This window comes from Paracoccidioides lutzii (assembly GCF_000150705.2).
Source record: "Paracoccidioides lutzii Pb01 unplaced genomic scaffold supercont2.9, whole genome shotgun sequence".
NCBI classification, from domain to species: Eukaryota; Fungi; Ascomycota; class Eurotiomycetes; order Onygenales; family Ajellomycetaceae; genus Paracoccidioides; species Paracoccidioides lutzii.
In genome coordinates this window covers 350603-378579 of record NW_015440955.1, presented here as the reverse complement: position 1 = coordinate 378579, position 27977 = coordinate 350603, and the positions used below count along the sequence as shown (strand labels likewise).

The following is a 27977-nucleotide window of genomic DNA, read 5'->3' as shown; positions in this document are numbered from 1 at the left end:
ATGGTATGCCGGGACTGGTAATTGAGCTTTAATGCTTAATGCTCACGTTTCTATAATTACCACGTTCACCAACATTGTGTCGTTTGGAGTGTGCCTTTGCATCATATCCGCTTTCTATCATTGGCAGTCGATCTCGTTATTCAATCTGCGATATCCCACCTGGCGACCCAGATTGCACCACTTAGATGGTCCCATATTCTGATCGCGCTTGGCGAATTCATATCCTCCTTTTCTCATGAGTACAGAAACGGCAATCTTCGAAGATGTCACGGCAACGCTCGACTACAGCGTTGGAGATTGCATTTCGACTACACACCCAGCGCAGCCATTAGAACCCAGAAGTCATTTTCCTAAGTGTAAACACCCACGGAGGAATGTTCTTGTGGTTATCCAGATGGCTAATAAATGAACAGCATCATGGGCAAATCCGGGCTACAACAAGGATGGAACACGAGGCGTGCCATTAACCGTTGCCCACCGTGGCTTCAAAGCCAAGTACCCCGAAAATACCATGTGCGCATTTTCACATGCTGTCAAAGTTGGTGCGCAGGGCCTGGAGGCTGATATGCACATTTCTAAGGATGGGGTAGTTGTCATTTCTCACGTACGACTGAGGTTCCCTGTCCCCAATTAACCCCATGCTTCGCGGTTGGCGCTCTGATAATTATCCAAGGACGCAACCCTACAACGATGCTATGGTGTTAGAAAACGAATTATAGATTGTGATTGGGAATATCTTAGCACTCTACGCACGATAAAACCACCCTTCGAACCCATGCCACGACTACTCTACTTGTTGCAATACATTTCTGTGCCAGAGCGTTCACACGTGTGGCTTTTGCTAGATATAAAAGTATACTCGCCTTTCATCTCCATTTTTTTTTTTTTTTTTTTGGCTAGGTTTTCACGCAAAAAATGTTATATTATAATAATGAAGGCCTTATTAATCGAGTGGAACAGCTCGATAATGACCCTGAGGCTATCATGCGTGCGATTGCCAAAACAGTACTCTCCATTCCTTCTGTACACCGGCCGTGGAATGAGAGGATAATTCTTGGTTGCTGGGCGGTGAGTTTACCCCTGATAACCTACCAATTTCCATTTGCGTGCCTCTGTGGTGAAAATATTTGTTTTCTACCTGCTTGGTACGGCATAGGAAGCACAACCTTTGTAAACCTGACTTCAAGTGCGGAGTTTCTTCACTATGCACGAATTTTCCTGGGAGGTTCATTATGTTTAAAAATACTAAGTTCTTTTCCTCCAGGCCAAATACTTTCCACTCTGCCATACATATCTCCCTAAATATCCAGTGGCTCTAATCACCTATTCACTACTCTATGCTCGAAAATTTCTCAAAGTCCCTAACATCTCTTTCAGCATCGAACTAAAAGCTCTAATGGGTCCAGGGGGCGCAAAGTTCCTAGCCGACGTGAAGCACTCCCGGCGCCAAATATTCGTCTGGACGGTGAACGAAGAGTCGTTGATGCGATGGAGTGTAAGAAATGAAGTTGACGGCGTTATTACCGATGATCCAGAATTATTAAGGAAAATATCCGATGGATGTGAAGGGGATCGGCTTCACTACGGCGGATATATAAGCAATTTCCACGACAGTGGTGATGACGGAATTACTGTTCTTCAACGCGTCAATGTGTTGGTGGCTGCTGTTATATTGTTTGTTCTGGGTGGCGTGTTTGCCATTGTTCATCCAGCGGATCTGAAGGAATTCACTGAGGAACCATATGAAGAGTATGACAGATGGGAGGAGCTGTGACCTCTTTTTTTTTTTTCCCAGTTAACCTATTGCATATTCGGCGTTTTTGGAGAGTTATCGAATGATAGATTATTCTTTTGAACATCACTTTCTTATGTGTAAAGTCATATATTATCCAACGTGATGATATCAGACATGGGGGGTCAAGTATTGTTTAGTGCTCAGGGTAGATAGGAGCAGTCGTCTAAGAAATATTCCATGTCACATATCATCAAGAAATTCAGCGTCAGATCAGGTAATTCTCTTACTTGGGAAGATGTTTGTTTGATATATTAGAAAATTGGCCCAGCTTTCTAAAGTGAACTGCAGGTTGGCAGTTTCCCAGTGTTTATCTTCGTTTCATTTCACATCTCTAGGCATCTCAAGCTTCCATCATTAAACGTCAAATAAATAAATAGATAGATAAATAGATAGATAGATAGATAGATAGATAAAAATAAATAGATAAATAAATAAATATTATGGACCATCCACAAGTATATAACAGGCAAATGCACAAGCACGCATCTTCCCAACGCACCCTTTGTTAAAGGCCATATCAGGTCAGAGAATTGCGTCGCTAGGCTATGCCACTGCCAGGCATCATCCGTGATATTCTCCTTTCTTCCATTAGGGGCAACGCGATTTCCGTCCTCACGCCGCCAGCACTTGCAAACGAGCAAGTTCCCCTAACGGATCTTAATTCACCCGCTCGTGCACAGCGGCTCCATGGTTTCGAGAACGAGGAAGAGGAGAGGTCACTCTGGTCTGCTCAACCGTGGCAGAATCATGCAGCCTCGACGTTACCCTTCACCTGATGTACGGGGGACCTGAACTCCACCGACGATGAGAGTAGTGGGACGTAGGGGGCTACTCAGTGCCCGTTCTAGAAGGGGGGAATTCTCCGATCCTGCGGTCCTTTTGAACGCTGGAACGGATATCAATATGGATTACAGAAGGTGCCTATCGGCACGGCATGACATTGCATTGTGGCGTGTAATCGACATGATGAAGATAATGGCTTCATAGGACAAGGGAGCTGGGAGGCATGTTCATTATGGGATTTGTTCAAAGAAGACGGCGATGGGCGGAGGAAGCAAGGGGCATTGAAAGAGATCAATCTCCTGGGGCTGGTGGCTCTGGTCATTCTTTATTCATATAATAAGAAATAAAATCGATTGAAAGGATAATAACAGTAAATGGCAAAATATTAAAAGATCCATGTCGTCCTTCAATATGTTTCAGCAGTCAACAAGCATATATTGTGTTCTGATGAAGTCAACATCACATTTAGAATGCACGGCCCATGGGATTTAGAGATTGATCAGGGCAATATGAAACATCGATAAAGGCCAAGCAATGGCAATGAGAAGTTAAAATAAGAGTTTCAAAAATGGTTGAGAGCAAGAGCGTTATAACATAGTTAAGTCGATGGTTAGATAAGGTGGGAACAAAAATAGACGAAGACTTAGGGAATTGATGAACCCGATGTGATTTGAACACATAACCTTCTGATCTGGAGTCAGACGCGCTACCGTTGCGCCACAGGTCCACGTTTGTTGAGGAAACCCTGAAAGGGATTGCTTTAGAGGTAGGCACGCACGCGAACCCAAATGCACGTGACTAATCTACCCTAACTGGTTGCAGACAGAAACCTTCTCTGTGGACTAGGAATACAGCCCTATTCAAAAGCACATACCACAAGGAGTTCCCGGGGAAGAGGTGGGCAAAAATGTTCTTCAGTCCGAAAAGAAATAGCCCATATGAAGAATATGGAAAGAAAATACGTTCGTTGACTCTGGGGAAAACAACGGTGTGACCGGAGAGAGACTCGAGATCCCATTCGAATATGATGTTGACAGAGCCGAAGATCAACGGTAGGACATCAGTTTTCCGCAATGGCATCATGTAAGTCGTGCATTTAGTTTTACGCCAGGGAGCCCGTGCTTCCAGTTCCAAATGCAATTCTCATCGTCTGTGGTGAGATATGGCTTACGCCACCAGCAGTTTTCGTAGGCGCAGGTCGCCGCCATTCGATGAAGTCATGCGCAGTTTAGGAAAATAACATGTCAGGTTTGAGATGATATCTGCTGCAGTGGTCGGGGTTCCGTATTTTCTTGTGCGGTGTCATCATCATCTCCTTCATCACCATCTGCTTCTTGTTCGTCCATGATGGGGATATTCGTCGGGTACTGGTCGGGGTAAACTGTTCATTACGGTCTCCAAAGCTGCCGTATTGCTGAAGCAAAACCCCTGGATACAGTTTATACAGTCCATACATACTACTTTCCTGGTTCTGACAGAAGGATGATGGAGGATGCGGCGGTGTCGTCATTCGAAGTTGCAATCCTTTGAATCTGATTGGGCTATGGTTGCAATGGAGACAGCATGTAGGGAAAACTGAGAATCTCTTACGGGTGAAACGGTCATTTATGCAATAGTAGTAATCCTTTCGGAGCTCCTTAAATAGTAATTGCAGCAAGCTCAGCGTGCAGGTTGACAAAGCGGGAGCTTGTTATCGGTGAGTTGACTTTGCCGCCCGTTTCCTTTCTGTTCGTTGCCAGCTGATATATTTAATTGAAGCCTTTGAGAATGGATGTTTGTTTACCTGGAATGAATGAGCAGGCTGCTATGACCAGGTGGGGTAATAACAGCTATCAAGCATCCGTTTGTTAATCTTGGAAAATTGAAAAGATGTGCCTCTCCATCTCATCAACATCAGTAAAATATTAATTTTTAAACTTTCCTATACATAAACAGGTCATTGTAGAGGCAATAAAATATGGATGATTGCAAGCTCTCTCTGTACATGCAGAAAGACGGTGTGATCTTTTACTCTCTGAGTATTGAATGAATGCTCCTTCTCCTCTGACCAGTGACACCCAAAATTTGAAGAGAGCGACAAAATCCAGCTCTTCTAGAAGCAGAATAAAAAGCCCGATACAATTATCACTGCAGATTTTACCCGCATCCACGGGAGGGATCATGGGATCAACTTCTGGACTTCATGTTCATCTCCAAGCACCTAGCATCCCCTGCATGGAAGGGTAAATTAGAATGCCAGCTGGACTCGCTGGATTAGTGAACATCTAAGCTCTGACCGGGGTCAAGGAGAGATAACCAGCAGACTCGAATTTACCCGGAGTTGGATTCTGTAACTTTCAAATACACATTTCTTCAGCTAGTTATAGAATGTCTGTAGTGAACAACAAGACATCAAGATTGCTACGATTTGGAAAGGCTTAATTGGAGCCACTTTATCATCCCATCGGTTTTGATTAGCGAATGAGAGGGACATTTCTGAAACTGAAACTGGATCTCTATGCAGATACCCTGTAAATTCCTGCACCCCTCAATCATTTCGAAGAGTTCGAAATCCCATTTTTGGTTTGTGAATGCTGCATTTAAGTATGTGCATAAAATTTCAAGCCAACACCTCAAACTGTTTTATCATCCAGTCATGCACCAGTGTCCAGTAGAGTGAATCCTTAGGGAGATGGGAACCGGCATCCTTTGGTTATTTCTGCATGCTCTCATACCCTCCTCTGGTGCGTGAGCATTCCAAGGTTCCCTGCCCATGTGCATGACCCTCGTTTTCTCTTTCCCGTGTCAGGCTCTCGGAGCCTCTAGGGTTTTTTTTTTTTTTTTTTTTTTTTTTTTTTTTTTTTTTGGCGGGAAGTTTGAAAGGAAGGAGATCAAATGAGATGACAGCTGACATGCCGAAAGTAAGAACGTGTATATGTGTCCTTTTTCTTTCAGGGCTCGGAAGCAACCTTCTTCGGAGTCTGCTCTGTCCACGACCCACCTGGTAATATAAGTTTCCATCCACACCACGGGAGCAATCTCTTCACAGAGATTTCCCATTCTGGATAGGATAAATTACGTTTCTCCAGACCAACCCGACCTGTTTGCAGAGTTGGGAGCTCGGAAACCGACTTAAGGAAATGTAAGGCGGAGTGTTCTTGAGATGGAATATCGGTTCATCGCGGCTACTCCGCTCTGTGTAGGCAGTAGTTCACATTCCTGGAATGGAGTAATTAGTTATTATCCATGGAATGCATACACACAGACCGAGCGAAGTGCATGCATAGTAGTAGTATGACAGCGCGGTGGAGTGCAGGGCCTTTTAACCGATTCGGGTGCACGTCCATGCATACTTAATTATCATACGGCGGATTGAGGAGGGGAGTTTGAGGAGGAGGGTAAAAAGCCAGAGTCATGGTCCTCATTCGGTATAGGACAACAATGGCACGTGGATCGGAATCGGATACTGAAACCGTTATTTTCGCCTCCATTCCAGGTCTCAAATCACATGAAAACAACCCAGCTCCGTGATTGCGGCAATCGGGATGGAGTAAAACGGTCTCAGACTTTTCGCATTAAAAACTTGAGCGGATGCCGAAGTTGCTAGCTGTGACAAAAGCGTATGTCGCACAGCAAGGTTAGAAAATGGTTGGTGAAACATGCAGCAAATGTGGTTCTGACAATTGAAGTGTCATGTGGTGGGTGGGCGGACTCGATATATTTTGCCGCGCCAGTTAGTAAACTATATCTAAACTGACATTACAAGGCGAGGTGAGGTGGTCCCCATTTGAAGATGGTGACGGCAGGGAACCTTGTGGAAGATGAAGATAGTAACTATTTCCAGGCTATCATCTCAATGATTAGTTTCCATTAAACCTAGGTAGTTTCCACACAGTGTTATTATTTACTCGACGATGCACACAATAAAACTCCAAAGAGCAGAGAAAAGCGCATTAAACAAGAATCGAAGGAGAAAGTAAACTTTGTTCTGAAGCAGGGAATTGAACGGTATCACATCTCTTAATGATGTCCCACGGTTTCGGTCCTCCTGTTTACCGTGCTGCCCTTCTCCCGATCCCGTCTATCCCGCGGAGCGACCAATTTTGCACCTCAAACAAGAACACCCCACTTCGAATCAGCCTTGTGGCTTGAATTTTCGTGTTGCTGCCTTCTTTTTTTTTTTTTTTTTATCTTTTCTTTCTTTCCTTTAACTTTCAAGTTTTGGACGAATTGCGTAGGATCCAATCGAGACTTTCCGAGGCTCAGATCTATCCGTGCTTTTGGTAAAAAAACTGTTTGGATCCAGCTGGAAAACAAGGCCGATACTCATCTCTTCAGCAAGAGGCGAAACAATTGAAGATGCTGTGTCCTCCTTACGCTGTTTTAGGTTTTCAAGAAAGCTGCTTCAGTGCTCAGACGCCCGGTGAATGCTGTGACGAAAACAAGAACACCACATCTCATCTTTGAGTCTCACTTACGACTATCGTGATCACTGGGTCCCGATCCAATCACAAGCCGGTTTAACAAGCTCGATCATTCCCGCCTCACACGGAGCAAAGATTAACGACGAAAAAGTCTGATCGACATTAGTGGACCTTGTGAACGGCATGATTTGATCCGCTTTTTTATTTTTATTTTTTTTTTGCTTTTCTTCTAGCGCTTTTCTCCCTTCTTCTGTGCCAATAGCGGGGTCCTCTCTCCAAGCCTATTAGTGGAAACATCTGTGGATTTTGGCGACGGAATGAATTGCAAACAGGACGAAGCAAAGAAGAGAGCTATTTTGCCGAATTGAGTTGGCTTGATTTGTTTAAGAACCCAAGAAAACTAAAACTAACTAACTACAGACTATTGTCTTTGACTGCGCTTCCGTGGTTGGATATCTCCGTCTTCATGTTGAATGGTTCGAAGGTAGCTTGGCGGTATAATTATTTTGTTGATCTTCGCGTTGGCTGATAAGTAAGGAAATATATAAACACAACCTTGGAAAAGGAAAAGGGGCACGCTGGGTAGTCTGCTGCTCACAGCACCATTTCGTCAATAATGCACATGGGGGCTCATCCCAGCTCAGGGACCGTGCTGATGCTGAGGATGACCTGAGGCAGGGAAGATCGGCTTGTGAGATGCCGATGTAACTCTCCTAGGGCTGCGCAGGTAAAACATATTTCCCGCACACACCTGGTTTATGTTCGGAGGAGATGAAGTAGCAGTCGCATTTGTAGTAATGAGCATGGATGCATCAAGCAAAGTAACGGGAGATTTCCAAGAACTTAGGGCAAAGACACTGAGATGTGACTTCTCAAGTTTCTCGTTTGACAAGGCCCTTTATCTCAGAACAACTACTCAGGGGGTCAGTAGGAGTTCGGCCAGGAATTCATCCCGAAATCCTTCCTTGGTGGAATGGAGCTTTTGCCCCTTAAAACGGCTAAGCGTGGAGCGTTCCTTGAGGCCAACGTCCTGCGACCCACGGCCTTGTGGCACCCAGCTAGGCCCGTTGAGATGTAGCGGCTCTCTGCAGTGAAACCGGGCACCACCTGGGAGGGGGGTTAGCCTCTGACTATTAGCTTTTTTGGTGGAGTAACTAGTTATGTATTACAGTCGTTAACTACCTGGAGCGCGGCACATAAGGGGGCAGCTTTAGGGTTAGGTTGAGGGTTGTTTGGGAGGAGATCCTCTTCCTGGAACCTGTGGGGGAGGGTTTGGGAAGCTGAGAATCCTCTTTAAAGGGGGTTGGTACGGATGGTGTTGCCAATACACCGCACCCGTTATCAGTGCTCTCTGGTGGTCATACAGCTGTTGCCGGTCATCTTTCATCATCATCATCATCATCATCATTATTGTTATTATTATCATCCTCCTCATGTTCTTCATCCTCCTCAAACAACATCTATCCCACGTCACACAGAGACAACTGAATTAATTTATAGCTAATTCATACATGTGGACGTATTGTCATAGTTCATTGTTAACTACCTACATTGACCCTCTAACAGCAAAATCGGTCATCAACCTCCAAGTCTAAGCAGCTAACAAGCTCTTAAAATCCATCCTCTCCATTTTATTTCCTCACGTCCTCCTAGATTTATCATTTCGCCTGCTATTGTTATCTGCGATACCCTCTGCTTCATTAAATTTTCATATAGGCCCTTCTAGTCAAGAGCATGCTGATTATTTGCCTCTTTTTTGTCTCAACCCTCAGTTGTTCAATCTAAATACCCACCACCTGAAAATAAAATCCACATCGCAGCGTGAACATCCCGAGGCCAGTGGGATATATCACTGCTTATAACAAGGCATAGCTGGGATTTCTCAATTCTTGGGTCATATGAGTTATTCAGGATCCGTTAGCAATGGCGGCGGATCTGGATGCGGGCGAGGGATTGGCAGTGATCAAATGCTCCAAGTGCAATGCAAGCGTCGGGATATCTCAAATGGGTGATCATACCTGCCCCAGAGCTTCGCAACAACGTATGTGTATCCTGCTATCATATCTGCCTATAGCCAATGCGCGTAGCGCTTCTCTGCGTATCGATTGAGTGAATGCTGAACAACTGTGTAGTTACTCCACCTCCAGACCAAGACAGTCATAACCCCTTTAGGGGCCCTACAAATACTGCGGGCTTCAATCGCGAGGGCAAGTCGGGAAGACTTGGTCCGCCACCACGAATTAACCCTTTCGCAGCTAGTGAGTTCTTCACAACGGCAAATGCCTCAGGCCTCAACATTCTGACTTTGATTAGACCATCATTTTCAACACCGAGATCTTCTCACCCCTGCCAACAGTGATGGCACTCCATCTTTCTCTCCCTTTCCTCTTAAACGAAGCCAAACCACTCCAATATCACCAGCGCCTGAACCCTCTAATGAAGATGACTCGTATACCTGTGTTCGATCACATACTGTAGCAGGGTCCGGCATGAGGTCGGGACCCGGGATCTGGACGCCTGCCAGCGGTGGTGCCTTCACGAGAATGCCGTTTGAAAATAGCCCGGATCGTATTGAAGATGATGCTATAAGTGAGTATTGTAACAATAATCTATCGATTTTACGAAATCCTGCTCCCGACGCTGCCGAGAATCGGTGTCGCCCACGATCAACAAATAAACATCGAAGAGAAGTGTCGATAGATAACAAGAGCATCCTTCGAATCTCAACAGCAAACTCGCGGTTTGGAGATTCTGGCCTTGGTCCTTACTCGCCAAGGAATTTATCCAATGTTGGACGTAATGTGATGGATGAAGTACCGCCACTACCTACGGGGCCCATCAAGAGTTTTACCCCAGGGCCATGCGACGCAATTCCGTCCTCGTATCGTTTTGAAAGTAAAGAGGACTTCGAAAAGGATCGTGTTACAGGGGCCAGCCCTCCGAAGAATCAACAAAAGAAGGGCGTGTTTGGAAGTTCCGATTTCGGTCTGCCTTCACAACCGAAACTTCCCAGAAATCCGGAAGATGGTACCATCCTTCGGCAGCCTTCGAATGCCAACACTAACTCTACCACCTCCTCGAGGAGTTTCAGATATGATGTTCAAGAGAAGGGTATAACTAACAAACCAGAATATGGGCCCTCAATGTCCCCGACACATGAGTGTCGAATTGATCAAGACTTTTCTGTCTCTAACTTTGCGCGAGACCTCGGGCTAAGTCATAGCACACGTCCATCAATCTCTTCAACTGGAACCACGCTTTCAGATATAACTAGTGGGAGCTCTCACTCTACAAGACCTTCCGAAGTGTCAAGTGAGACGTCGCCACTGAAATCCGGCTCAGGATATATATCTTCGTGGGATAGCTCAACACTTGACTTGGAACCCAGTCGCCCAGACGATCTGTTCGGGGATGGTGTGGATTCCCCAACCGATCCGTCTTTCCAAAACGGGCATTTGTTATCAATGATCTGGGAAACGGACCGATCCAATGGATCTGGCTCAAAGCTAAGATCAGGTTCACCCCCTGAACTGACAGTAAAAGATGCAAGATCTACCCCGGCACAAGTTCTCACTCGCAATGCCACTCGGACTCCTACAGGCCACAGAAGCAGGTGTCGAGGATGCCAACAAATCATTGTTGGGAAGTCCATATCATCTGCAGACGGCCGGTTGACGGGCCGGTGGCACAGAGCCTGCTTTGTCTGCCACACATGCCGCGCCCCCTTCCAAACTGCCGATTTTTACGTCCTCGACAACCTCCCTTACTGTGCTCAACACTACCATGAATTGAACGGCTCGCTTTGTGGCGCCTGCAATACTGGCATCGAAGGACAATACCTGGAAACGGAAGAGGAAACAGATAATTTAGGAGGGGGAACACGGAAAAAGTACCATCCAGATTGCTTCAAATGTCGAACGTGCTCTATGGTGTTGCGGGGCGATTACTTCGAATGGAATGGTTTTCCATATTGCGAGCAGGATGGACGGCGTGCTGCATCTGCGACGTATCCGCCTCAACCCTCGCATATGATGCCACCGGGAGGAGGGTCGGGCTATAATAGATGGCCGCCCCACTCTCCAGCGGGGGGATATCCTGGAGGATACGGACCAGGACCTGGTCCAAGATATGGGCGAGGCGGGAGTACTGGAATGCGATATCCATCATCGAACTCGAACCTGAGAGTTCCCCCGCAGGGCATGACGTATAATAGTCGACGATACCCTGAGCGGAGGACGACCAAGTTGATGATGATATAACACCAAGTCCGTTCCTTCCACTCGATAACGTATATTTGATTTTAGGATTGATCAGGTTGACGGCATGGACGAGATGCAAGTCATCCCTTGACTTTTTTCCAAAACCCTGGTTTTCTATGGCTTTATAATTTTCTTTTCTTTTTGTGTTTGTTTAAAGAGTTCTTCCATATCCATCCACTTTTTGCTAAGGCATGGCATGTTGTGGCATTTGAAGTCTACGTCTTGTTTTAACATATGACTGGCTAGTATTGCACCGTTTCTGTATACACTCGACTCCCTTCCTCTTGGTTGAACATCTGATACCATTCACACCTTCATGCTTCTGTGTGCTTGTCTTTCCTTTCTAAATATATACCCATTTTACCTTCCTTTTGCTGTTTTTAGGCCATCTTGACTCCGCGTTTTTGTCATCCCCCTCCGTTTCTTTCTCTAGATGTCCTTCCTCTCCTTTTCTCCCTCATATTTTTCAGCCAGCACCATTAACTTATGTCTCCATACCCAACCTAAATGTCTTTCAATCTCAGTATGCCTCTCCGGTGTTTGATCTATCCATCTTTCCTCAGGAAATCCTCTCTAAATGCATGTACATACATAACTTGTTCACAATACAGGTTGATCATTTATGGTGTGGCTAGCTGTATCTGCATCTAATTTACACAAATTTAGCCCTACATTCATCCTTCTGTTTCATTTCGAAATCTTCACACTTCCTCAATTCTCTGCACCTCATTTTCTACATGCGATGACTCAACCAAATCATAGGTCATAGCACCCAGATTCACAGTTTTTCGATCATGAACTCCAGAGCATTGGTTTCTCTGTTTGATATCCGTATACTGTAAAATTCACAAGGACTCCTTTGATAGAAATAGGCGTGATGAAAGTGCTCTTTTATTCTGATCATAGGACGAGTGAGACAAAATTCTCATTCCTTACTTCTTTCAATGTTTCAGTCAGCATCCCACACTTGCCTTAGAATTCTGACAGTAAGAGCTATCCGCGATAACCAACATTGATTTGGCTCAGGTTCAGAAAAGAGTTCAAACAATGGTTGTTGAAGAATGAAACAATTCCATTGCTATCTCACCCCGGTTTTCCTCTTCGAAACATAACCTTCAATAGGAGTGGGGAATGTCAGGCACACATGTATTTTTTAGGTGTGCGGTGGCATTCATTATTTATGTTGAGCTTTGCACTGCAGGTTTTCCAAGGATCTCCTTAGGACTCCTTACGTTACCCCTCCTCGACGAAATAACTATTGACGTTTCAAACAACCTACCTACATGCTAACCGAATTACTGCGGGCTGCTGTTGTTCAAGCAAAACCCCGAGAATGAGCAACCATAACTGCTGCCCGCCTGATCCAAACGCTCATTCGACGAATGAGCCAGAAAGATAGATAGACATGGCGCAGGTTCTGAAGGACGCTGCAGGCACAGATGTAATGCATGAAGACTTAACTCTAATTTCAGCGCTACGATCCAAACAAAGGCTTTAGTAATTCACCAAGGCTTAACGTTAACTAAAACAGGCACCTATGGAGTTAGTAAAATTGACCGCTATTTGCTTCCTCGGACATCGGACATCGAACATAAACTCCCCCCCTGTAACCCCCACTTTCAGTTATGAATTGCCTTTCCATCAGAGTCTTCTTATCTGTGCGCTAATACCAATTAACAACACGTCAATGGACAATGTACTCAACCTCCAACACAAAACGTGATTCTCTAGATCTATCCCCACTGGCCACCTGAAGGTTAGGGTTTAGTTCTATGAACATGTCAACGCGGCAAGTGGAAAACGCAGCAGTAATCTGACGTTTTAGAGAGATAATTTTTTTGATCATGCTATCCTTTCCTTGCCTGTTATTTTGTTGGCCGTCGGGAGGATCTTGATCTGCAGCTCGGTTATAGAAGGGCTCTCTCACCTACATTGTAGAGTAATTGCCTAGCAGGGACAGGGACAAATATTCGTACGCCCCCGTATCGACCTACATACAGCCAGGATGCAGAATATTGGAATCGGCTATGTAGCGGATAATGTATGTATGCTCTTGAATCTGCACGTATGATCTATGTGTGCAAACAGGATCCTGATCCCGATCCTCTGAACAAAACCCGAAGCCGCAGGGTTTCTGCCTTAAGAACGAGGCTGTCAGTATCTAATGTCTACAGAGAACTGTTGCAGCCAGTTCCCAAATAAGTCCCCGAATTACCAATGCCTTGGCGAGAATAGGAGGGTGCCAATCTGATGTTATCGAAGGTAGGGGGGGGGGGGGGGGGAGGGGGAATTTGGATTGGAACAGAGAACTTCGGGAGCCCGTTTGTGGATGTTCTCTGATGATGATTTTGAGAAGATACGATTATTGTCTGATAGTAACTGGTTAGCAGAGCACCTTTCTTTCTTTCTTTTTTTTCTCTTTTTTTTTTTTTTTCTTTTTTTTTTCTTTTTTTTTCTTTTTTCTTTTTTTTTTTTTTTTAAGGGTTCTTAAGAGCATCGGGTATTGTTTGATGAAAATCTGTTTGGTAGCAGCAAGGTAGGCGACCCACGGAAGCGGCGTATTTCGACCAGCAGAGGAACAGCTTTGGGGAATCCCAGCCACAGCCACAGACAGACAAGAGAGGAACGGTTCGAATTGGGGGGGAGGGGTTGATAATGCTGCAGAAGAGGCGCATGTTGACCTGCATTATGCTGCATTAACCCAACTTCCGTCGCGATCCTGTTCAATTCCAGTCTTCAACTTCCCTCCGCGCTGCTCCAGCCAGCCAATCCCTGACATAAGATGCTGTATCCACGGCGGCGGGGCACGTACAAGGGTATGTAAATAAGTTTCATTGCGTTGGTTGGAGCCCACTCCGCAGATACAGTACTTCCGGTATCCGATCCGGTGCCTGGCGCCTGGCTACAAAAACACCCCCATCCCCCACGGTTCGTTCTCCTCCTCCTCCAACCCAACCAACTTTTAACTTCATTCGATCCCATCCGGCTATTCTTCCACCTCAACTCTCTTACTTAACCTTTCGATCACTCTCAAGGAAGTGATCCATCAATACCGCCAAAACGTTTTCCAATCTCCTTCCCTCGTAAGTTCCCGTCGCGCCATGTTTGACTTGCCTCTTTATCTGTTTCCCCCTAAGCTTGTTTCACTTTCACACACGCTCTCTTTCTGGTTACATTGAATATAATTGCCACTGTTCTCTCGTTCAACCTTTTTCCTCGTTGGAATGGAATTGCTCATATTCTGTTAGGTCGCACCACCCGTTCAACGGAAGCCGACGCTCGTCCGCTCGTGGAGGAGCATCGGATTCACCATTCGTTCGATAAATTAACCTAGGTCTCTTGACTGCCAATTGAAGCGAGAGAATTTTAAATCTCTTGTTCAGTTCACGCTCAATTCTTCTCAAATTCCCTTCTGACACACTCGCGCCAATTTTCCGCGTTTGACAAGTCAAGATGGCCCCCCATGCCCAAGAGAACGCCAACGGCTCCTTGAACGGGTCGGTGCAGACCTCCAAGCCCTCCCTTTTCACCGTCGACTCTCCAAATGTTGTTTACTCTGATGAGGAGATCAAAACGAGGTATGTATACCGCACTACTGCCGTCACTCGTGGTGCAGACGGTAGGTATGTTGCCTCTCCCAAGGAGTCTGCCTATGACTTCAAGGTTGACCGCAAGGTCGGCAAGGTCGGCATGATGCTTGTTGGCTGGGGTGGAAACAACGGAACCACCGTTACGGCTGGTATACTTGCCAACCGTCGTGGTCTCGTTTGGGAGACACGCGAGGGCAAGCGTAGCGCGAACTACTACGGCTCCGTCATCATGGGTTCCACCGTCAAGCTGGGTACCGATCCGGAAACCGCTTCGGACGTCAACATTCCCTTCCACGACATGTTGCCCATGGTCCATCCCAATGACCTGGTCATTGGAGGTTGGGACATCAGTAGCATGAACCTTGCTGATGCCATGGACCGCGCTCAAGTCCTTGAGCCGTCCCTGAAGCAGCTGGTTCGCAAAGATATGGCTAAGATGAAGCCACTGCCAAGTATCTACTATCCCGATTTCATCGCTGCTAATCAGGAGGATCGTGCCGACAACGTCGTTGAGGGCTCCAAGGCCTCATGGGCTCACATTGAGAAAATCCGGCAGGATATTCGGTAAGTCGTTGTCCTCCCATTTCCCTAGTATACAGGAAGACATATATCTGATTGTCTATGCTACAGTGAATTCAAGTCTGCAAATGGATTGGATAAGGTCATCATTATGTGGACCGCCAATACTGAGCGTTATGCAGACATTATCCCCGGCGTGAATGACACCCCGGAGAACCTCCTCCAAGCCATCAAGGACGGCCATGAGGAAGTTTCTCCCTCAACCGTTTTCGCGGTTGCGTCCATCTTGGAAAATGCTCCCTTCATCAATGGCTCTCCACAGAACACCTTTGTTCCCGGAGCTGTCAAGCTTGCTGAGCAACACGAAGCCTTCATCGGTGGAGATGACTTCAAATCAGGCCAGACCAAGATGAAGTCCAGCCTTGTCGATTTTTTGATCAACGCTGGTATCAAGCTTACTTCCATAGCAAGCTACAACCACCTGGGTAATAACGATGGCAAGAACTTGAGTTCCCACAAGCAATTCCGCTCCAAGGAAATCTCCAAGTCCAACGTCGTGGACGATATGGTTGCCGCCAACTCCATTCTGTATAAGAAAGATGAACACCCAAATCATACTGTGGTAATCAAATATATGCCAGCTGTCGGAGACAATAAGCGTGCGCTTGACGAATACTACGCTGAGATCTTTATGGGGGGCCACCAGACCATCAGCATGTTCAACGTTTGCGAGGACTCCCTTCTCGCCTCTCCGCTGATCATCGACTTGGTCATCATCGCCGAACTCATGACTCGTGTTACCTGGAAACCCGCCGATGGCGGTAAGTACAAGGGCTTCCACAGCGTTCTCAGCGTTCTGAGCTATATGCTTAAGGTAATAAACACTTTTCTTTTTATCTCTATATCGAGATTTCTGGATAAATTAAATGGCCTTTTTAAACTAACTTTCCTGTTCCAGGCCCCAATGACCCCACCAGGAACTCCAGTGGTAAACTCTTTGAGCAAGCAGCGCGCTGCTATCACCAACATCTTCCGTGCCTGCGTTGGCTTGCAGCCAGAGTCTGATATGACTCTTGAGCATAAGCTTATTTAAGCCGTCTCGTATCCCTGTGCAGTAAAGCCATTATCCAGCCGCTTAATCAAATAACCAAATTGCCTATTATCCCACATTTTTTTTTTTTTTTTTTTTTTTTTTAATGATGATGAGATAAATTGCTCTAGGAAGAGAGGGAAATGGTCTTTTATTTAATTGGGGAAGAGGGTGTCGGCTGTGGTCAGATTGAATTACTCTTCATTTTAGCTTTTTCTTTATGCTGCCCAGCAGCTTTTTAGTAACTGCCTGTTTATCGTCATGTATAAACATCCACGCTCCTTCAGCTAGTAACTAAGCTCAGTATACTTGGTATGCCCAACTGCTGCAATGACAGACTTGTTTAGCAATACGCCAGCTTTTCCTACGATAAGAGAAACTGGCTTCAAGATGTTTATCCTATTGTTTCGTAGTCCACACTCTGGTGAAGGAAAATTGCCTTGAAAAGAATACTAAGAGACCGAGGAAAGATGAGGGTGTTGTCTGGGAGGAATAGTTACGGTATAGATGATTTATTTCTCTTGCTGATTCCCTGTGAGGTGGTTGACAATTTCTGAAGTAGTATTAATTATTGACAGTTTAGAATTGTGAAGGCACTTTAAGATGCTTGACACGAGATTCAACGGAAATTTAGTCAAGCATGAAGAAGCTAGTAATAACAAAGGAATCACAGATAGGGGAAATTTCAGAACTTGAAGATGAAGTTAAACATATATATATATATAAAATTAAAAAAAAAAAAAAAAAATAATAATAATAAAATAAAATAAAATATCAGAGGAGCCTCCGCAGCCTTTCCCAAGAGATGATATTTGAAGTTCACGGAATAACTAGCTCTCAATTCTACTGTATTGATCACTATCTATATAGCTTTTCTAACCTCTAGTTATTAATTTTATATCAATATAGCCCTTTTATTTGTCCTCAAATACTTTCCTTCTATTATACAATGTGCATTTTACATGATTCAATCACCACATCATCATGGCAGCAACGCCACCCATCACCGCTGCGAACTGATCCAACCTCGCAATATTGATCAAAGCAGCACCACCTGTGAAAGCGCCTGTGGGATTTGAGGTCATTGTAGCAGGTAAGTCCATCGCAGTTACGCTCGTTGCAGGTACACTTGTCGCAGGTACGCCCATTGCAGTTCCGCCCGTCGCAGTTGCGCCCATCGTAGTTGTGCTCGTCGCAGGTCCACGACAATGCCAGTGATCGCCGTGTGGTGTGCAACCGACGGATCCAGGTGGGCTCGGGCCTGGGTCTTGATGACTTGAAGTCTTGTGACCATTGTGATGGCCATCGTGCATGGTTGTGGTTGTGTTTTTGGTGGAAGAGTGATGCGTAGTGGCAGGACCACTGCAATGCCTGTTGTTCAATGTCTAGTTAACATGTCTGCAATAAATGGTATTCCCGGTATCTTTCCTTGGGGAAAGGGAAAATTACCAGTGGTCGACATGCAGCGTGCAGCCTACGGACTCTGTCGGACTAGGAGCCGGGGTGCGAGAAGGCTTCGTTGCGTGTTTGCTTGTGGTACGGGGGCTGTCGCAGTGCCTTAAAGTAACAGATAATTATAGATTGAGAAGGTTAGTCATATACATTATTAAATGGAATATGAAAAATACATTAGCTAGCTTTGGTTTATTCGAGATAAGGAACCCAGATATCTCAAAATGTCCTACGAAGGGTCTGGGAGATTGAAACGTAATGAAGGCGAATATGAGCATACCAGTGATCGCCATGTGGTGTACAGCCGATTGACTCCGGAGGCGAAGGTCCTGGATCTTGATGTCCGCGAGCTAAGCACAGAGAGGAAGAGAGGAGGGACAAGGAGAACAGGGCGAACGTGGCGTACTTCATATTCCAGTCTCTTCCTTCGTAGTCGAGAGATATTGTATATAAGTGAATTGATGTCGAGATGCTATATATATACCCTTCTGGAGAGGAAAAAAATCCACGCTAATGATAAAATTGAGGTGAAAGGTGAATTTCTGGATGTTGTCCGCCCTTTTTATAATCAAGCAAGTTGCTTTGCGCTACCATTGATTGCCATGTAGCAGGTTATTTTCGTGGCTTCTCGAATTCTCGAATTCACGAGGGATAAACCAGTGAATAACGACCTAGCCATGTTCAGCAGCAGGATTGAAAACAGAGTCAATATGTCGGGTTGGTTTCGATACCTTGGTATCCAAAATACGGCGTATGGACTTCATCCCGCGCCGAGGAACTCCTACATCCTTGGAACGGATTCCTTACAGCCCAAGAAGGGATGCACTAGGGTAGCTCGGAGATATTGCTCAGACGATAGTCGGAAACATCGGATGAACATTCTGAACCTCACGATGCTTATGCCCTGAGTAGATCATTTTCACACCGATGATGGACGAAGCAAGTCGGAAGATAAAACAGCAGGACACCAACGCACTGCCAGCAGCAAAATCGTTTAACACATTACATCGTTGCTGTAAACGGGGGATTTTGCGGCTTGAATGGCAATTTGGGTAGTCCACCAAGGTCGATATATTCCAACGCTTAGCCACCGTTAACACATCACACATCACATCGTTGCTGTAACATGTGGATTTTGCAGTTTGAATGGCAATTCGGTCAGTCCACCAAGGTCGAATATTCCAACGCTTGGTCCACCGTTAACACGTTACACCATTGCTGTAAACTGTGGATTTTGCAGTTTGAATGGCAATTTGGGGTGTCCACAAGGTCAATATATTCCCAACGCTGGGCCACCAACAAGGTCCGCAGAAGTGGGACAAGTGCCTTTACCTGTAGGTGAGCAAGTTGATGGCACAGCAAGTATCTAAACACATCCAAATACTCAAGTACAGAGGGAAATCTCCAGAAAGTCGTAGAGGAGGTGAATAGGCGGACGTGAAGGTGTGTCGCTTCTTGGCTGTTGAGTACCTTGAGGCATCGCCCTCATTAAACTCAATATCCTGTGAGTTTGAATGGAGGGGTATATTAAGTTGAACATCTGAGAAAGGAGCAACAGATGAATATGAGAGAATATATAAGCACTTTTGATGGGAGAAACTTTGATGCTGGTTTTGTGGCTGCTGGCAAAACTGCAATAATTATGATCGGTTGAAGGAGGTTGAAGGTTAATCGGAAAATTGTCACGATTCTGCGATTTCAACTCATCTCACACCGGGATCCGCGATCTCAGCGCCAGTTTTAGCAAATGAGGTCACAACCATCGACCGTTTTGTGTCTGCATGTCTGGAGGGACTATTACAACATAAAAGAAGGACCTCGAAATATTCAATACATTGATGTCATATCAACATATTAACCGAACATTCCATTCCGTCTACGTAGGATTGCTTTTCCAGTCCATAATGCCGAAAGCAAAATACAAAAAGACCAGAGATGCATAGTTAACCACCCCTAAGTCCAATTGTCAAAAAAACCCACAAGTGGAAGCTAGGAGACATTGCTGCATGATTGTTTATATCGAAACCGCCGCTTACACCTCGCAGACCTGATCACTGCTGTCCTATTTTCTATTTTTACCGTCGACATATAATCCTCTCCCGCCGGAATGCAGACGAAGGAAGGGGTGCCACGGCGCGACAGCAAAAAGCCTTACTGCCTCATATTGACAACACACCGAATACAATCTCCCTGCTTCATTTCCTCGAAGGCCTTGTTTATGCCATCGAGTTTTTCACGATGAGTGATAAATTCGTCCACCTTCAGCTTGCCAGTCATATATTCGTCGACCAATGCGGGAAGCTGACTGCGACCCTTTATGCCTCCAAACGCACAACCTTTCCATACACGTCCGGTAACAAGTTGGAATGCTTCGAAAATGGAAGATCGAACTTATTAGTTTTGCCCCGTGCCTCTGTGCTTGACTTGGAAAGGAACGAAATACTTACGTCTGGTAGAGATTTCTTGGCCAGCTGCAGCAACGCCGATTATGATACTTTGACCCCATCCCTTGTGGCAAGCTTCAAGGGCAGCACGCATCACACCAACATTGCCCGTACAGTCAAAGGTATAATCACATCCACCATCAGTCATCTCAATGAGCTCCTCCTGGATACTCTTCCCACCAAGCTTCGTTGGGTTGACAAAGTCCGTGGCCCCGAATTTCCTGGCCCAAGATTCCTTCTTGTCATTAACATCGACGACGATGATCTTGCCCGCTTTGTTCTTCACTGCACCCTGAATTACGGACAAACCAACACATCCAGCACCAAACACAGCCACGCTTGAGCCTTCCTCTACTTTAGCAGTAACAACTGCTGCGCCGTAGCCAGTGGTGATACCGCACCCGAGTAGACACGTCCGGTCCATTGGAGCTTTGTCAGCGATAGCTACAACGGAGATATCTGCAACAACCGTGTATTGAGAGAAAGTGGAAGTGCCCATGAAGTGTAGCAGTTGCTTGCCGCGGCAGGTGAATCGGGAAGTGCCATCAGGCATAACGCCTTTTCCTTGAGTGGCTCTGATCTTTCCACACAAATTCGTCTTGCCGGACTTGCAGAATTTGCATTCTTTACATTCAGGTGTGCTATTGATATTCAGTTAGAAGCTGTACTCTAGCCATCATTGGCGCGAGGGGAGTCGTCGGCCCTACGAAACGGGGTTTAGAAACGAAGGGAGGCATATCATACTAGAGCGCAACTACGTGGTTACCAGGTTTTACAGAGGTCACGCCCTCGCCGACAGACTCGACAATACCCGCACCCTCATGGCCCAGGATGATGGGGAATGCTCCCTCAGGATCCTTTCCGGAAAGAGTATATGCATCTATATAAATTTGTACCGGTGAGCTAGGTTTTTATAATGACGGGGTTTGGCTGACAATCATCCAGAAAGGAGGGATCAGAGAGAGACGCCATCCTACCTGTATGACAGACACCAGTATAATATATTTCGATGCGGACCTCGTGGGCCTTTGGGGGAGCAACCTGGATATCCTCGATGACAAGGTCCTTGCTGGCCTCCCACGCGACCGCAGCCTATTTTCGCTGCTCAGTATATGCCTGGCATCATTCCTAAATACAAAAAATCCCGTAATTCGACCTGGGAACTTCATCACAAATTCGGTTGATTCGAGGAGAAGGGATTTCGTGGATTTTGGTTCGTCTTACTTTACATGTGATGGTCTATTGTTATCCCGCTCATTGAGCAAAACCGTTAACATGCGATATCTTGGTGTTATTGGCAGTGCCAAAACAATTAAGCAAGCAGAGAAAAGACAAAATAAGAACTATCACTGACCTTTCCAGCCGTGTTAGACATTGTGAATAGGTATCAGTCTGGTGGGAGAGAAGGTGATGTCGAAATAGGCTATGCTCTGGTAATGTCTCGGCAAGAGAGCGATTCTAGAGAGATGGAGAGGGAGAGAGAGCGAGGCGCGAAGGAATGTGGACTGAGATATTAAAATATTATGGTGGAAGTAAAGTTAGTGGACAAATAGTTGGAATGAGGAGACGCAGATAAACAAAAAATTGTGCTAAGGAGAATCGAAGATTATCTTTGTTTGGACCGCCGCCCCGAGTTGGGGTGACATCCGCGAGATGAGGAGGGGCAGGCTTGGAGGTGGGTGGGGGGCCGTTGCCGTAATGAGGGGTTGTATCGCCCGGTATTTAGAGATGCTCTTCTCTTTTAATTTCGCGGGAGGAGAATGTATAGATACACACAATTACTTAGCAACCACCTGTCAACCGTAGAGCCAGCCAGGGTAAAATTCTGTAATAATGATGCTAATAGGGTAATATATGGGGCTTGGACGGGGTAGTCGGGGAACAGTTGTTTTTCCCCTCACGGCAAGTCTCAAGTGTCTGTCTGTCTTGAGATATACATCACGATGAGCCGAGAATCAATTTTATTCTGGAAATATACTCCACTATTGGACACTGATAGCGCTCTATTCTATTGAAAGAGGAGAAGAGAAATCTCTTAAGGGTCTCTCCGTTGCTAAAAGAGTAGTTGGTCATGATCTGTTCAACTTCAATTTTGCTGTAATTGTCTCGTTTTCCCGTATCGCAACCCACCACTAAGTACATTACGATCCCCAGCCCAGATCGCCAAAGTCACTTTATATTGGGCATTTAAGGACTTGATGTGGGAGGAAGTCCCATTGAACAGTTCCCTACTAATAGTCCTTTAGAGAATCTACAAATGTGAAAATTTGGTATGAAAGCAAAATCGCTGATCAGTTTTAAGATCAAGCGGATATCATTCCGTAATTCACCGTTCTTCAGTTCCGTAGGAGAATTTCGCTCCAATGTACTTCTCCTCTAACGTGTGCGGCGCTTTTGCCGTGCCCCTATTCTTGCCCAATTCTATAATCTGCTTAAGTACCCGCTTCAGGGTAATGATTCCATCCGTGCTTATTTCTATAAAATGACAATCAGTTAGTTGCTATATCACATCATAATTCTTGCAATGAAGAGACAAGTAAACAAGAAAGAAAAGCATTAAAAAGTCCGGCATCACTCACGATAATGGGTAACAATCCTCGGAGCAAAAACATCCACCCCTTCCTTCTTCGCAATCCGCTCGAATTCCTCCCCAGACACCCCAGCCATGTTCAAATCCAACCATACCATATTCGTCTCTTGGGCTAGACCGGGCATAACTGACCCTCCCAACGCAATCCATTCCTTCTCCAGCTCCCTCGCCACCGCATTGGCCCGCAACATAGGTTCACCAGCAAGAAACACCTCATCAATAGCAATGAACGCAGGCGCCGTGAGGATACCGACCTGTCTCATCGCGCCGCCCAGCGCCTTGCGCAGATGGCGGGCACGCGCGATGATCTCTGGCGACTTAGCCACCAGGATAGAGCCAGAAGGTGCACCTAGAGATTTCGAGAAACACATGCTGACAGTGTCGACGTGTGAGCAGTATTCACGGAGCAGAGTTTTGGCAACCTCCGCTGCCTCTGCGGGTGGCAGGTTGACGCTTGAGGGTGGGTAGCATGCATTCCATAACCGGGCGCCATCCATGTGTAGTTTTATGCCATTTCTCCGGGCATACTCTGATATTCGCTTGACTTCAGGTACGGGAGTGATGATACCGCCATGTGTATTTTCCAATGCAATCACTCTAGTTGGTGCATAGTGCGGATCGCCGGAGTCGGGCACTATATTAGGGATGATATCTTCCAGAGGCATATATAACTGCTGTTTCGGTTGGCAATTGCCCTTAGGAGAACTGGGCATCACAGGAATCAAATGCGCCTGCGAAAAAATAGAAGACATGCCGCACTCATGCTCGAAGATGTGACTATGCCGGCCACAAACGACGGAGTATGGTGGCTGTTGCAAGAGAGCGCGTAGAGCTAATTGATTGCCCATTGTCCCCGTGGAGACAAAAAGAGCATTCCCCATCCCTGTCAACTCCCCGACGTAAGCCTCTAGAGAATTGGTGGGCCCGTCTTGGAAGAAGGTGTCGTCCCCAAAGCGCGGCGCTTGGGTGATGGTTGATGCGAGCATGCGGCTGCTTGGGAGTGTGACGGTGTCGCCTATTATTAGCATATTAGGATGTAGCTTAAATGCCCGATATATATACACGTAGGCTCACTTCGGAAGTCATGAGTTGCAGCGCGAGCGCTATGATTTACTGTCTCAATTAATGTCTGTGAAGTCATGGTGCTGAGTGATCTAGCTGTCCCCAATGGTGGCAAGGTGGAGGGGAACTGCTTCGAAAAAATCAGGTTACCCAGTGGAACTAAGAGCCGCTGCGGGCGGTAAATAAATGATCTGTGCATCTAAATAACCATTTAAAAAATAGCTACCTGAGATGTGTAGTGTTGAGTTGTCTGACGACTGATGAAAAGGGGGTTCGTGCACTGCTGGAGCGACTACTTTTCTGTGCGGAGCGAGACAACTGGAATCTTTCTTGGGAACCACTGATCACTATCAATGCTAACAGTAAATGTTGCTGCGCTGTAGTCAGTCTGCTTGATAAAACTTGCTCCATATTGCCGGTATAGATGTAGATCTTGTGGAGGGATTTTATCTATCCGCATTTACACGGCTGAAAGCATTAGTTACTTGTTTATCAAGCCCGCTGCTTGTCAAATGAAATCCATTTTATCACACGACAACGAGATTTGCTAGCTTCTGCTCCTATACATATTTTGCGAGCGATTGCACCTTATGGATTATACTTTCGCGGGGGCAGTCGTCACTGTGCAGATGGGATATGCCCAAAGGATAGAAAGCTGTATTTCACAATATACCCATATTGACGAGGGATGATATATAGAGTCACTAAAAAGAGGGGTAAATTAGATAACCAAAAGCGGCGAGGATAAAGAGAAAGGATATTTGTACCTAACGCTATAAAACGGACACTATTTCCTCTTGTCAGAGAGCTCATTCATGTATGCGGAAACATTATACTGGGCCGTACAAAAAAAAAAAAAAGCATAAAATATCCCAAAAAACCGAAATCTAGCGAATCGGCTGTTCTCGTTGCATCCTATGCCCCGTCCATGCCCTTGCTTTCCCCGAAATACAAACTTGACGTAGATTGGTCTCATGCTATCCTCGTATGATGAATGGAGGTACTTTCCAGGAGGGTAAAAAGATCCATCGGTTAAGATGTATATCATTGAAACAGACAAAATAGGTAAATCGTACAAACAACCATACAGTCCAGTTCCTCCAGCCAACCAGCCAGCCCAGCTAGCTGCCAATAAAATTTCTTGTTTCATGGAAATTGAAACCCACAATCATTGCAGAAAGGCCGTTGACAACAAAGGAGTTTCCTGACCAGCAATCAGGGAACCAAAAGGTGATGACAATCGTCCCATGAGAACCCCTTCACAATGACTGCTTCAAACCTCGTGTCCAAAATGGCCGTTTTCTATTCAAATGATATTATTTCCCAGGTAATTGGCCCGACTGCATCATCTGAGCATTCTGCTCCTGGAAGCGCTGGTTGATGCGCTCGGAGCCCTTCATGAACTTGTCGAAGCAGCGATTGACGCAGCCTTGTTCGCGGCTGATGAGGGATTTCGTTGTGAAATCATTGACGCAGTCTTCAAAGCAGCGCTGGACGATGTTCGAGTATACCTAATGAAAAGAGAAAGAGATGTCAGGAGAAGAGAAATGATGGGTTTGGAGGAGGAGTTCCAGCGGCTATGTGACAAGGCAAATAGGGGTTTTTGTGGGTGGATTGTACCGTCATGAACTCCTTCATCTGCTTCCTTTCCATCCGATTGGCCAGCTCACGCTGTTCGCTGGCATTTAGACTGAATATATATTAAGTGTTTCCGTGGGAACACTTTTATGTCAGTCCATCCGTTCCGTAGTAGATAAGAGACATCATCTCAGACAAACGGGAGAGAAGAAATCTGGCAGATTGTGGTATGACTATGAATAATGAGACGTACGAGTCCATGACGTGAGTGGGAATAACTAAAGATCCTCCCCTATGCTCCTCAAGATAGAAAGGTCCCGGAGGAATGTAAACGGAAAAGATATAATTAGTGATATGTGCTGTGCCTCTGTTCTGCGGCAGACCTTTAACACGGAGTTATATACACATAGAGCTCTTCCGGCCGGATCCCAGTTCCTGCTTCTTGAAGCTGGGATATTGTTTTTCCGGGGAGCGGTCTGATTCAATGTCACATGATATGACGACACTCTGCTGTTCTCCAAGGACTGCCCTTTATGTAACGTAACGTAGAAGGCGCCGTAGCCTGCGGTGACGTCATATAGGCCAATGATGATAGGAAACCATAAGTTGGCGGGCTTGGATAACAGCTAAAAAGAAGAGCAATAGTTCTATGACGATGAGAGATATTAGGGTGTGCAGTTCAAACATTGGGTTTTAAAATGTAACAGAGAAAATATTGAGTATGGTAATTCATTTAGACACGGACATCTCTCCCACACTTCTATATGCTCATAGATAGTGATTTTATCCTTCTGACTAATTAATTCTAATTCTAACTTTCTAAATCTAACCTTTAATTATAATTCTAATCTAATCTAACTCTAATCTACCTAACCTCTCACCCTGTTCTTGAGGGCGGTAGTTAGTTATCAGTATCATTATTATAAAAGAAATAATATCAGATTTTATAATAAGAAAGGAAAGAAAAATGAAACATCAAAGATTTTAGCTGTCAAGTCCGATACAAAATTTCATTCTACCAAGGTGGGCTGAAAAAGTCAGTTATTCAATTCTCTGAAACTGATGCTTCATAATCAATGACACACTCACATATGTCATCAAGATACAGTTGCAACTATTCTCAGATATAAAACAGCACGCTTTGTCCCAGTCCTATATTTAATTTAATTAGTGGTTTGTTGAGCGTAGATATTTTAGGTTTAAATCTGGTGATTTGGTGGTTACCCTCAGTGGGTGGTTTCGCTCGGTGGGGAAACCACATTGTGTATTACTGCGTAGGCAAAACTCGTTCCAGACCGGAGGGGAGAATAGCTAGTTACCACCTAGTCAGATCGAAATCGTTTGCCACTGTGGAGGAAGGCATGTGTCATCACCAAGGGCTGCCATCGATGCCATCATGGCCCTGGAGAGAAAAGGTGCCTGGGCGCATAATAATACTATGTCATCATTTATTATTAACTACTGTAACCCGTGGTATTTATTGTGTTTCTGGTTCGTGAGATGAGAGATATATATGTAAGGGACAAACGGCTTAAATCTTCTAGGAAAACTATTTCCCCGGTCGGAAAGCAAGAGGAAAACATCCATGGATACACAAATTTCCCCGTGCAGATTTGGGCTGGAAGGTGGGTGATGATAAATGTACATTCAGTATTAGTTGCTCCGTAGACTCTTCAGCTGCTGCTGCTGCTGCTGCTGTTGATGATGATGATGATGATGATGATGATGATGATGATGATGGTGGTGGTGGTGGTGGTGGACTTGGTCTGTTCGGCTGAAACGTCCTCCCTTTGGAGGGGGTTGATCATGATGAGGAGTGGTGCAGGATGTTGTTGTTACTCCAGGAGGACGGAGGAATAAAATCCTGCTACAGGGAGTCTGGTCTTCATATATGTATTTTTGTTGAAGTGATGGAGGAAATGGGGAACTGCCGTTCCAGGGATCTTACTGGGTCAGCCCAGGTCAGCTAAAGGCGAATTAAGACAGGCAGTAATAATACAGGCAACAGAAACATGGAATATGGAGCCTACCCCTGCGAATAATTAATTAATCAATTAAATTAACCAATCAGCAACCCATCAAGGAGGGACTGTTGTCTGTCACAATATTCTTATAATTATCATTTAACTCCATACCCTGTGTCCATCCTGGAGGCTGCGCAGGCGGATTGCAGGTATAGCCACGTGACCTAACGTCTTGGTCGACGCAAGGCTCCATTTTATTTTCAGGAGAGGAGAACTGTATCTTATCTATCTAATCAACTACTACTGTCTATCAAGCACCTCGATCTCTGGCGACTCTATGGAGGAGATAGTTAGCTCAGACATTGCAATATTGACGACAGTGGCTTGGTTTTCGTTTTCCTCCCAGGAGTCAGGGCTCAACTCCCAGGTATCCTGCCCGCAGCCAATC

At 45.5% G+C, this 27977-nt stretch overlaps 12 protein-coding genes and 1 non-coding gene across 13 annotated transcripts; 6 read left to right on the top strand and 7 right to left on the bottom strand.

The window, feature by feature from the left end:
* Window positions 1-235: 235 nt before the first annotated feature.
* PAAG_03779 (glycerophosphoryl diester phosphodiesterase family protein) lies at window positions 236-1774 on the top strand (the record flags this gene model as incomplete). Its single annotated transcript, XM_015845062.1, has 5 exons — window positions 236-356; window positions 414-604; window positions 674-853; window positions 961-1068; window positions 1265-1774. The coding sequence occupies 5 exons, from the start codon at window positions 236-238 to the stop codon at window positions 1772-1774; spliced, it is 1110 nt and encodes a 369-aa protein (XP_015702151.1).
* Window positions 1775-2340: 566 nt separating this feature from the next.
* Window positions 2341-2571, top strand: PAAG_03778 (hypothetical protein; the record flags this gene model as incomplete). The annotated part of the gene is made up of 1 exon (XM_002794139.2): window positions 2341-2571. One exon carries the CDS (start codon window positions 2341-2343, stop codon window positions 2569-2571), a length of 231 nt encoding a protein of 76 aa, XP_002794185.2.
* Window positions 2572-3233: 662 nt separating this feature from the next.
* PAAG_11747 lies at window positions 3234-3305 on the bottom strand. Its single transcript has one exon. It is a non-coding gene; the product is annotated as a tRNA-Trp (tRNA).
* A 517-nt stretch (window positions 3306-3822) lies between these two features.
* PAAG_11746 (hypothetical protein) lies at window positions 3823-4088 on the bottom strand (the record flags this gene model as incomplete). Its single annotated transcript, XM_015847337.1, has 2 exons — window positions 3823-3959; window positions 4037-4088. 2 exons carry the CDS (start codon window positions 4086-4088, stop codon window positions 3823-3825), a joined length of 189 nt encoding a protein of 62 aa, XP_015703028.1.
* Window positions 4089-7897: 3809 nt separating this feature from the next.
* On the bottom strand, window positions 7898-8368 carry PAAG_11745 (hypothetical protein; the record flags this gene model as incomplete). Its single annotated transcript, XM_015847336.1, has 3 exons — window positions 7898-8088; window positions 8151-8239; window positions 8346-8368. The coding sequence occupies 3 exons, from the start codon at window positions 8366-8368 to the stop codon at window positions 7898-7900; spliced, it is 303 nt and encodes a 100-aa protein (XP_015703027.1).
* Window positions 8369-8904: 536 nt separating this feature from the next.
* On the top strand, window positions 8905-11240 carry PAAG_03777 (hypothetical protein; the record flags this gene model as incomplete). Its single annotated transcript, XM_002794138.2, has 3 exons — window positions 8905-9022; window positions 9114-9239; window positions 9295-11240. The coding sequence occupies 3 exons, from the start codon at window positions 8905-8907 to the stop codon at window positions 11238-11240; spliced, it is 2190 nt and encodes a 729-aa protein (XP_002794184.2).
* A 3453-nt stretch (window positions 11241-14693) lies between these two features.
* Window positions 14694-16442, top strand: PAAG_03776 (inositol-3-phosphate synthase; the record flags this gene model as incomplete). The annotated part of the gene is made up of 3 exons (XM_002794137.2): window positions 14694-15394; window positions 15461-16223; window positions 16308-16442. 3 exons carry the CDS (start codon window positions 14694-14696, stop codon window positions 16440-16442), a joined length of 1599 nt encoding a protein of 532 aa, XP_002794183.1.
* A 968-nt stretch (window positions 16443-17410) lies between these two features.
* On the bottom strand, window positions 17411-17752 carry PAAG_03775 (hypothetical protein; the record flags this gene model as incomplete). The annotated part of the gene is made up of 1 exon (XM_002794136.2): window positions 17411-17752. One exon carries the CDS (start codon window positions 17750-17752, stop codon window positions 17411-17413), a length of 342 nt encoding a protein of 113 aa, XP_002794182.2.
* A 363-nt stretch (window positions 17753-18115) lies between these two features.
* PAAG_11744 (hypothetical protein) lies at window positions 18116-18799 on the top strand (the record flags this gene model as incomplete). The annotated part of the gene is made up of 2 exons (XM_015847335.1): window positions 18116-18232; window positions 18500-18799. 2 exons carry the CDS (start codon window positions 18116-18118, stop codon window positions 18797-18799), a joined length of 417 nt encoding a protein of 138 aa, XP_015703026.1.
* A 1243-nt stretch (window positions 18800-20042) lies between these two features.
* On the bottom strand, window positions 20043-21710 carry PAAG_03774 (S-(hydroxymethyl)glutathione dehydrogenase; the record flags this gene model as incomplete). Its single annotated transcript, XM_015845061.1, has 5 exons — window positions 20043-20260; window positions 20339-20976; window positions 21080-21215; window positions 21313-21427; window positions 21690-21710. The coding sequence occupies 5 exons, from the start codon at window positions 21708-21710 to the stop codon at window positions 20043-20045; spliced, it is 1128 nt and encodes a 375-aa protein (XP_015702150.1).
* Window positions 21711-22661: 951 nt separating this feature from the next.
* On the bottom strand, window positions 22662-24066 carry PAAG_03773 (threonine aldolase; the record flags this gene model as incomplete). Its single annotated transcript, XM_002794134.1, has 3 exons — window positions 22662-22810; window positions 22915-23940; window positions 24000-24066. 3 exons carry the CDS (start codon window positions 24064-24066, stop codon window positions 22662-22664), a joined length of 1242 nt encoding a protein of 413 aa, XP_002794180.1.
* A 1237-nt stretch (window positions 24067-25303) lies between these two features.
* Window positions 25304-25826, bottom strand: PAAG_03772 (mitochondrial import inner membrane translocase subunit tim9; the record flags this gene model as incomplete). The annotated part of the gene is made up of 3 exons (XM_002794133.2): window positions 25304-25498; window positions 25608-25677; window positions 25819-25826. The coding sequence occupies 3 exons, from the start codon at window positions 25824-25826 to the stop codon at window positions 25304-25306; spliced, it is 273 nt and encodes a 90-aa protein (XP_002794179.1).
* A 1135-nt stretch (window positions 25827-26961) lies between these two features.
* PAAG_03771 (hypothetical protein) lies at window positions 26962-27343 on the top strand (the record flags this gene model as incomplete). Its single annotated transcript, XM_015845060.1, has 2 exons — window positions 26962-26980; window positions 27177-27343. 2 exons carry the CDS (start codon window positions 26962-26964, stop codon window positions 27341-27343), a joined length of 186 nt encoding a protein of 61 aa, XP_015702149.1.
* Window positions 27344-27977: the final 634 nt, after the last annotated feature.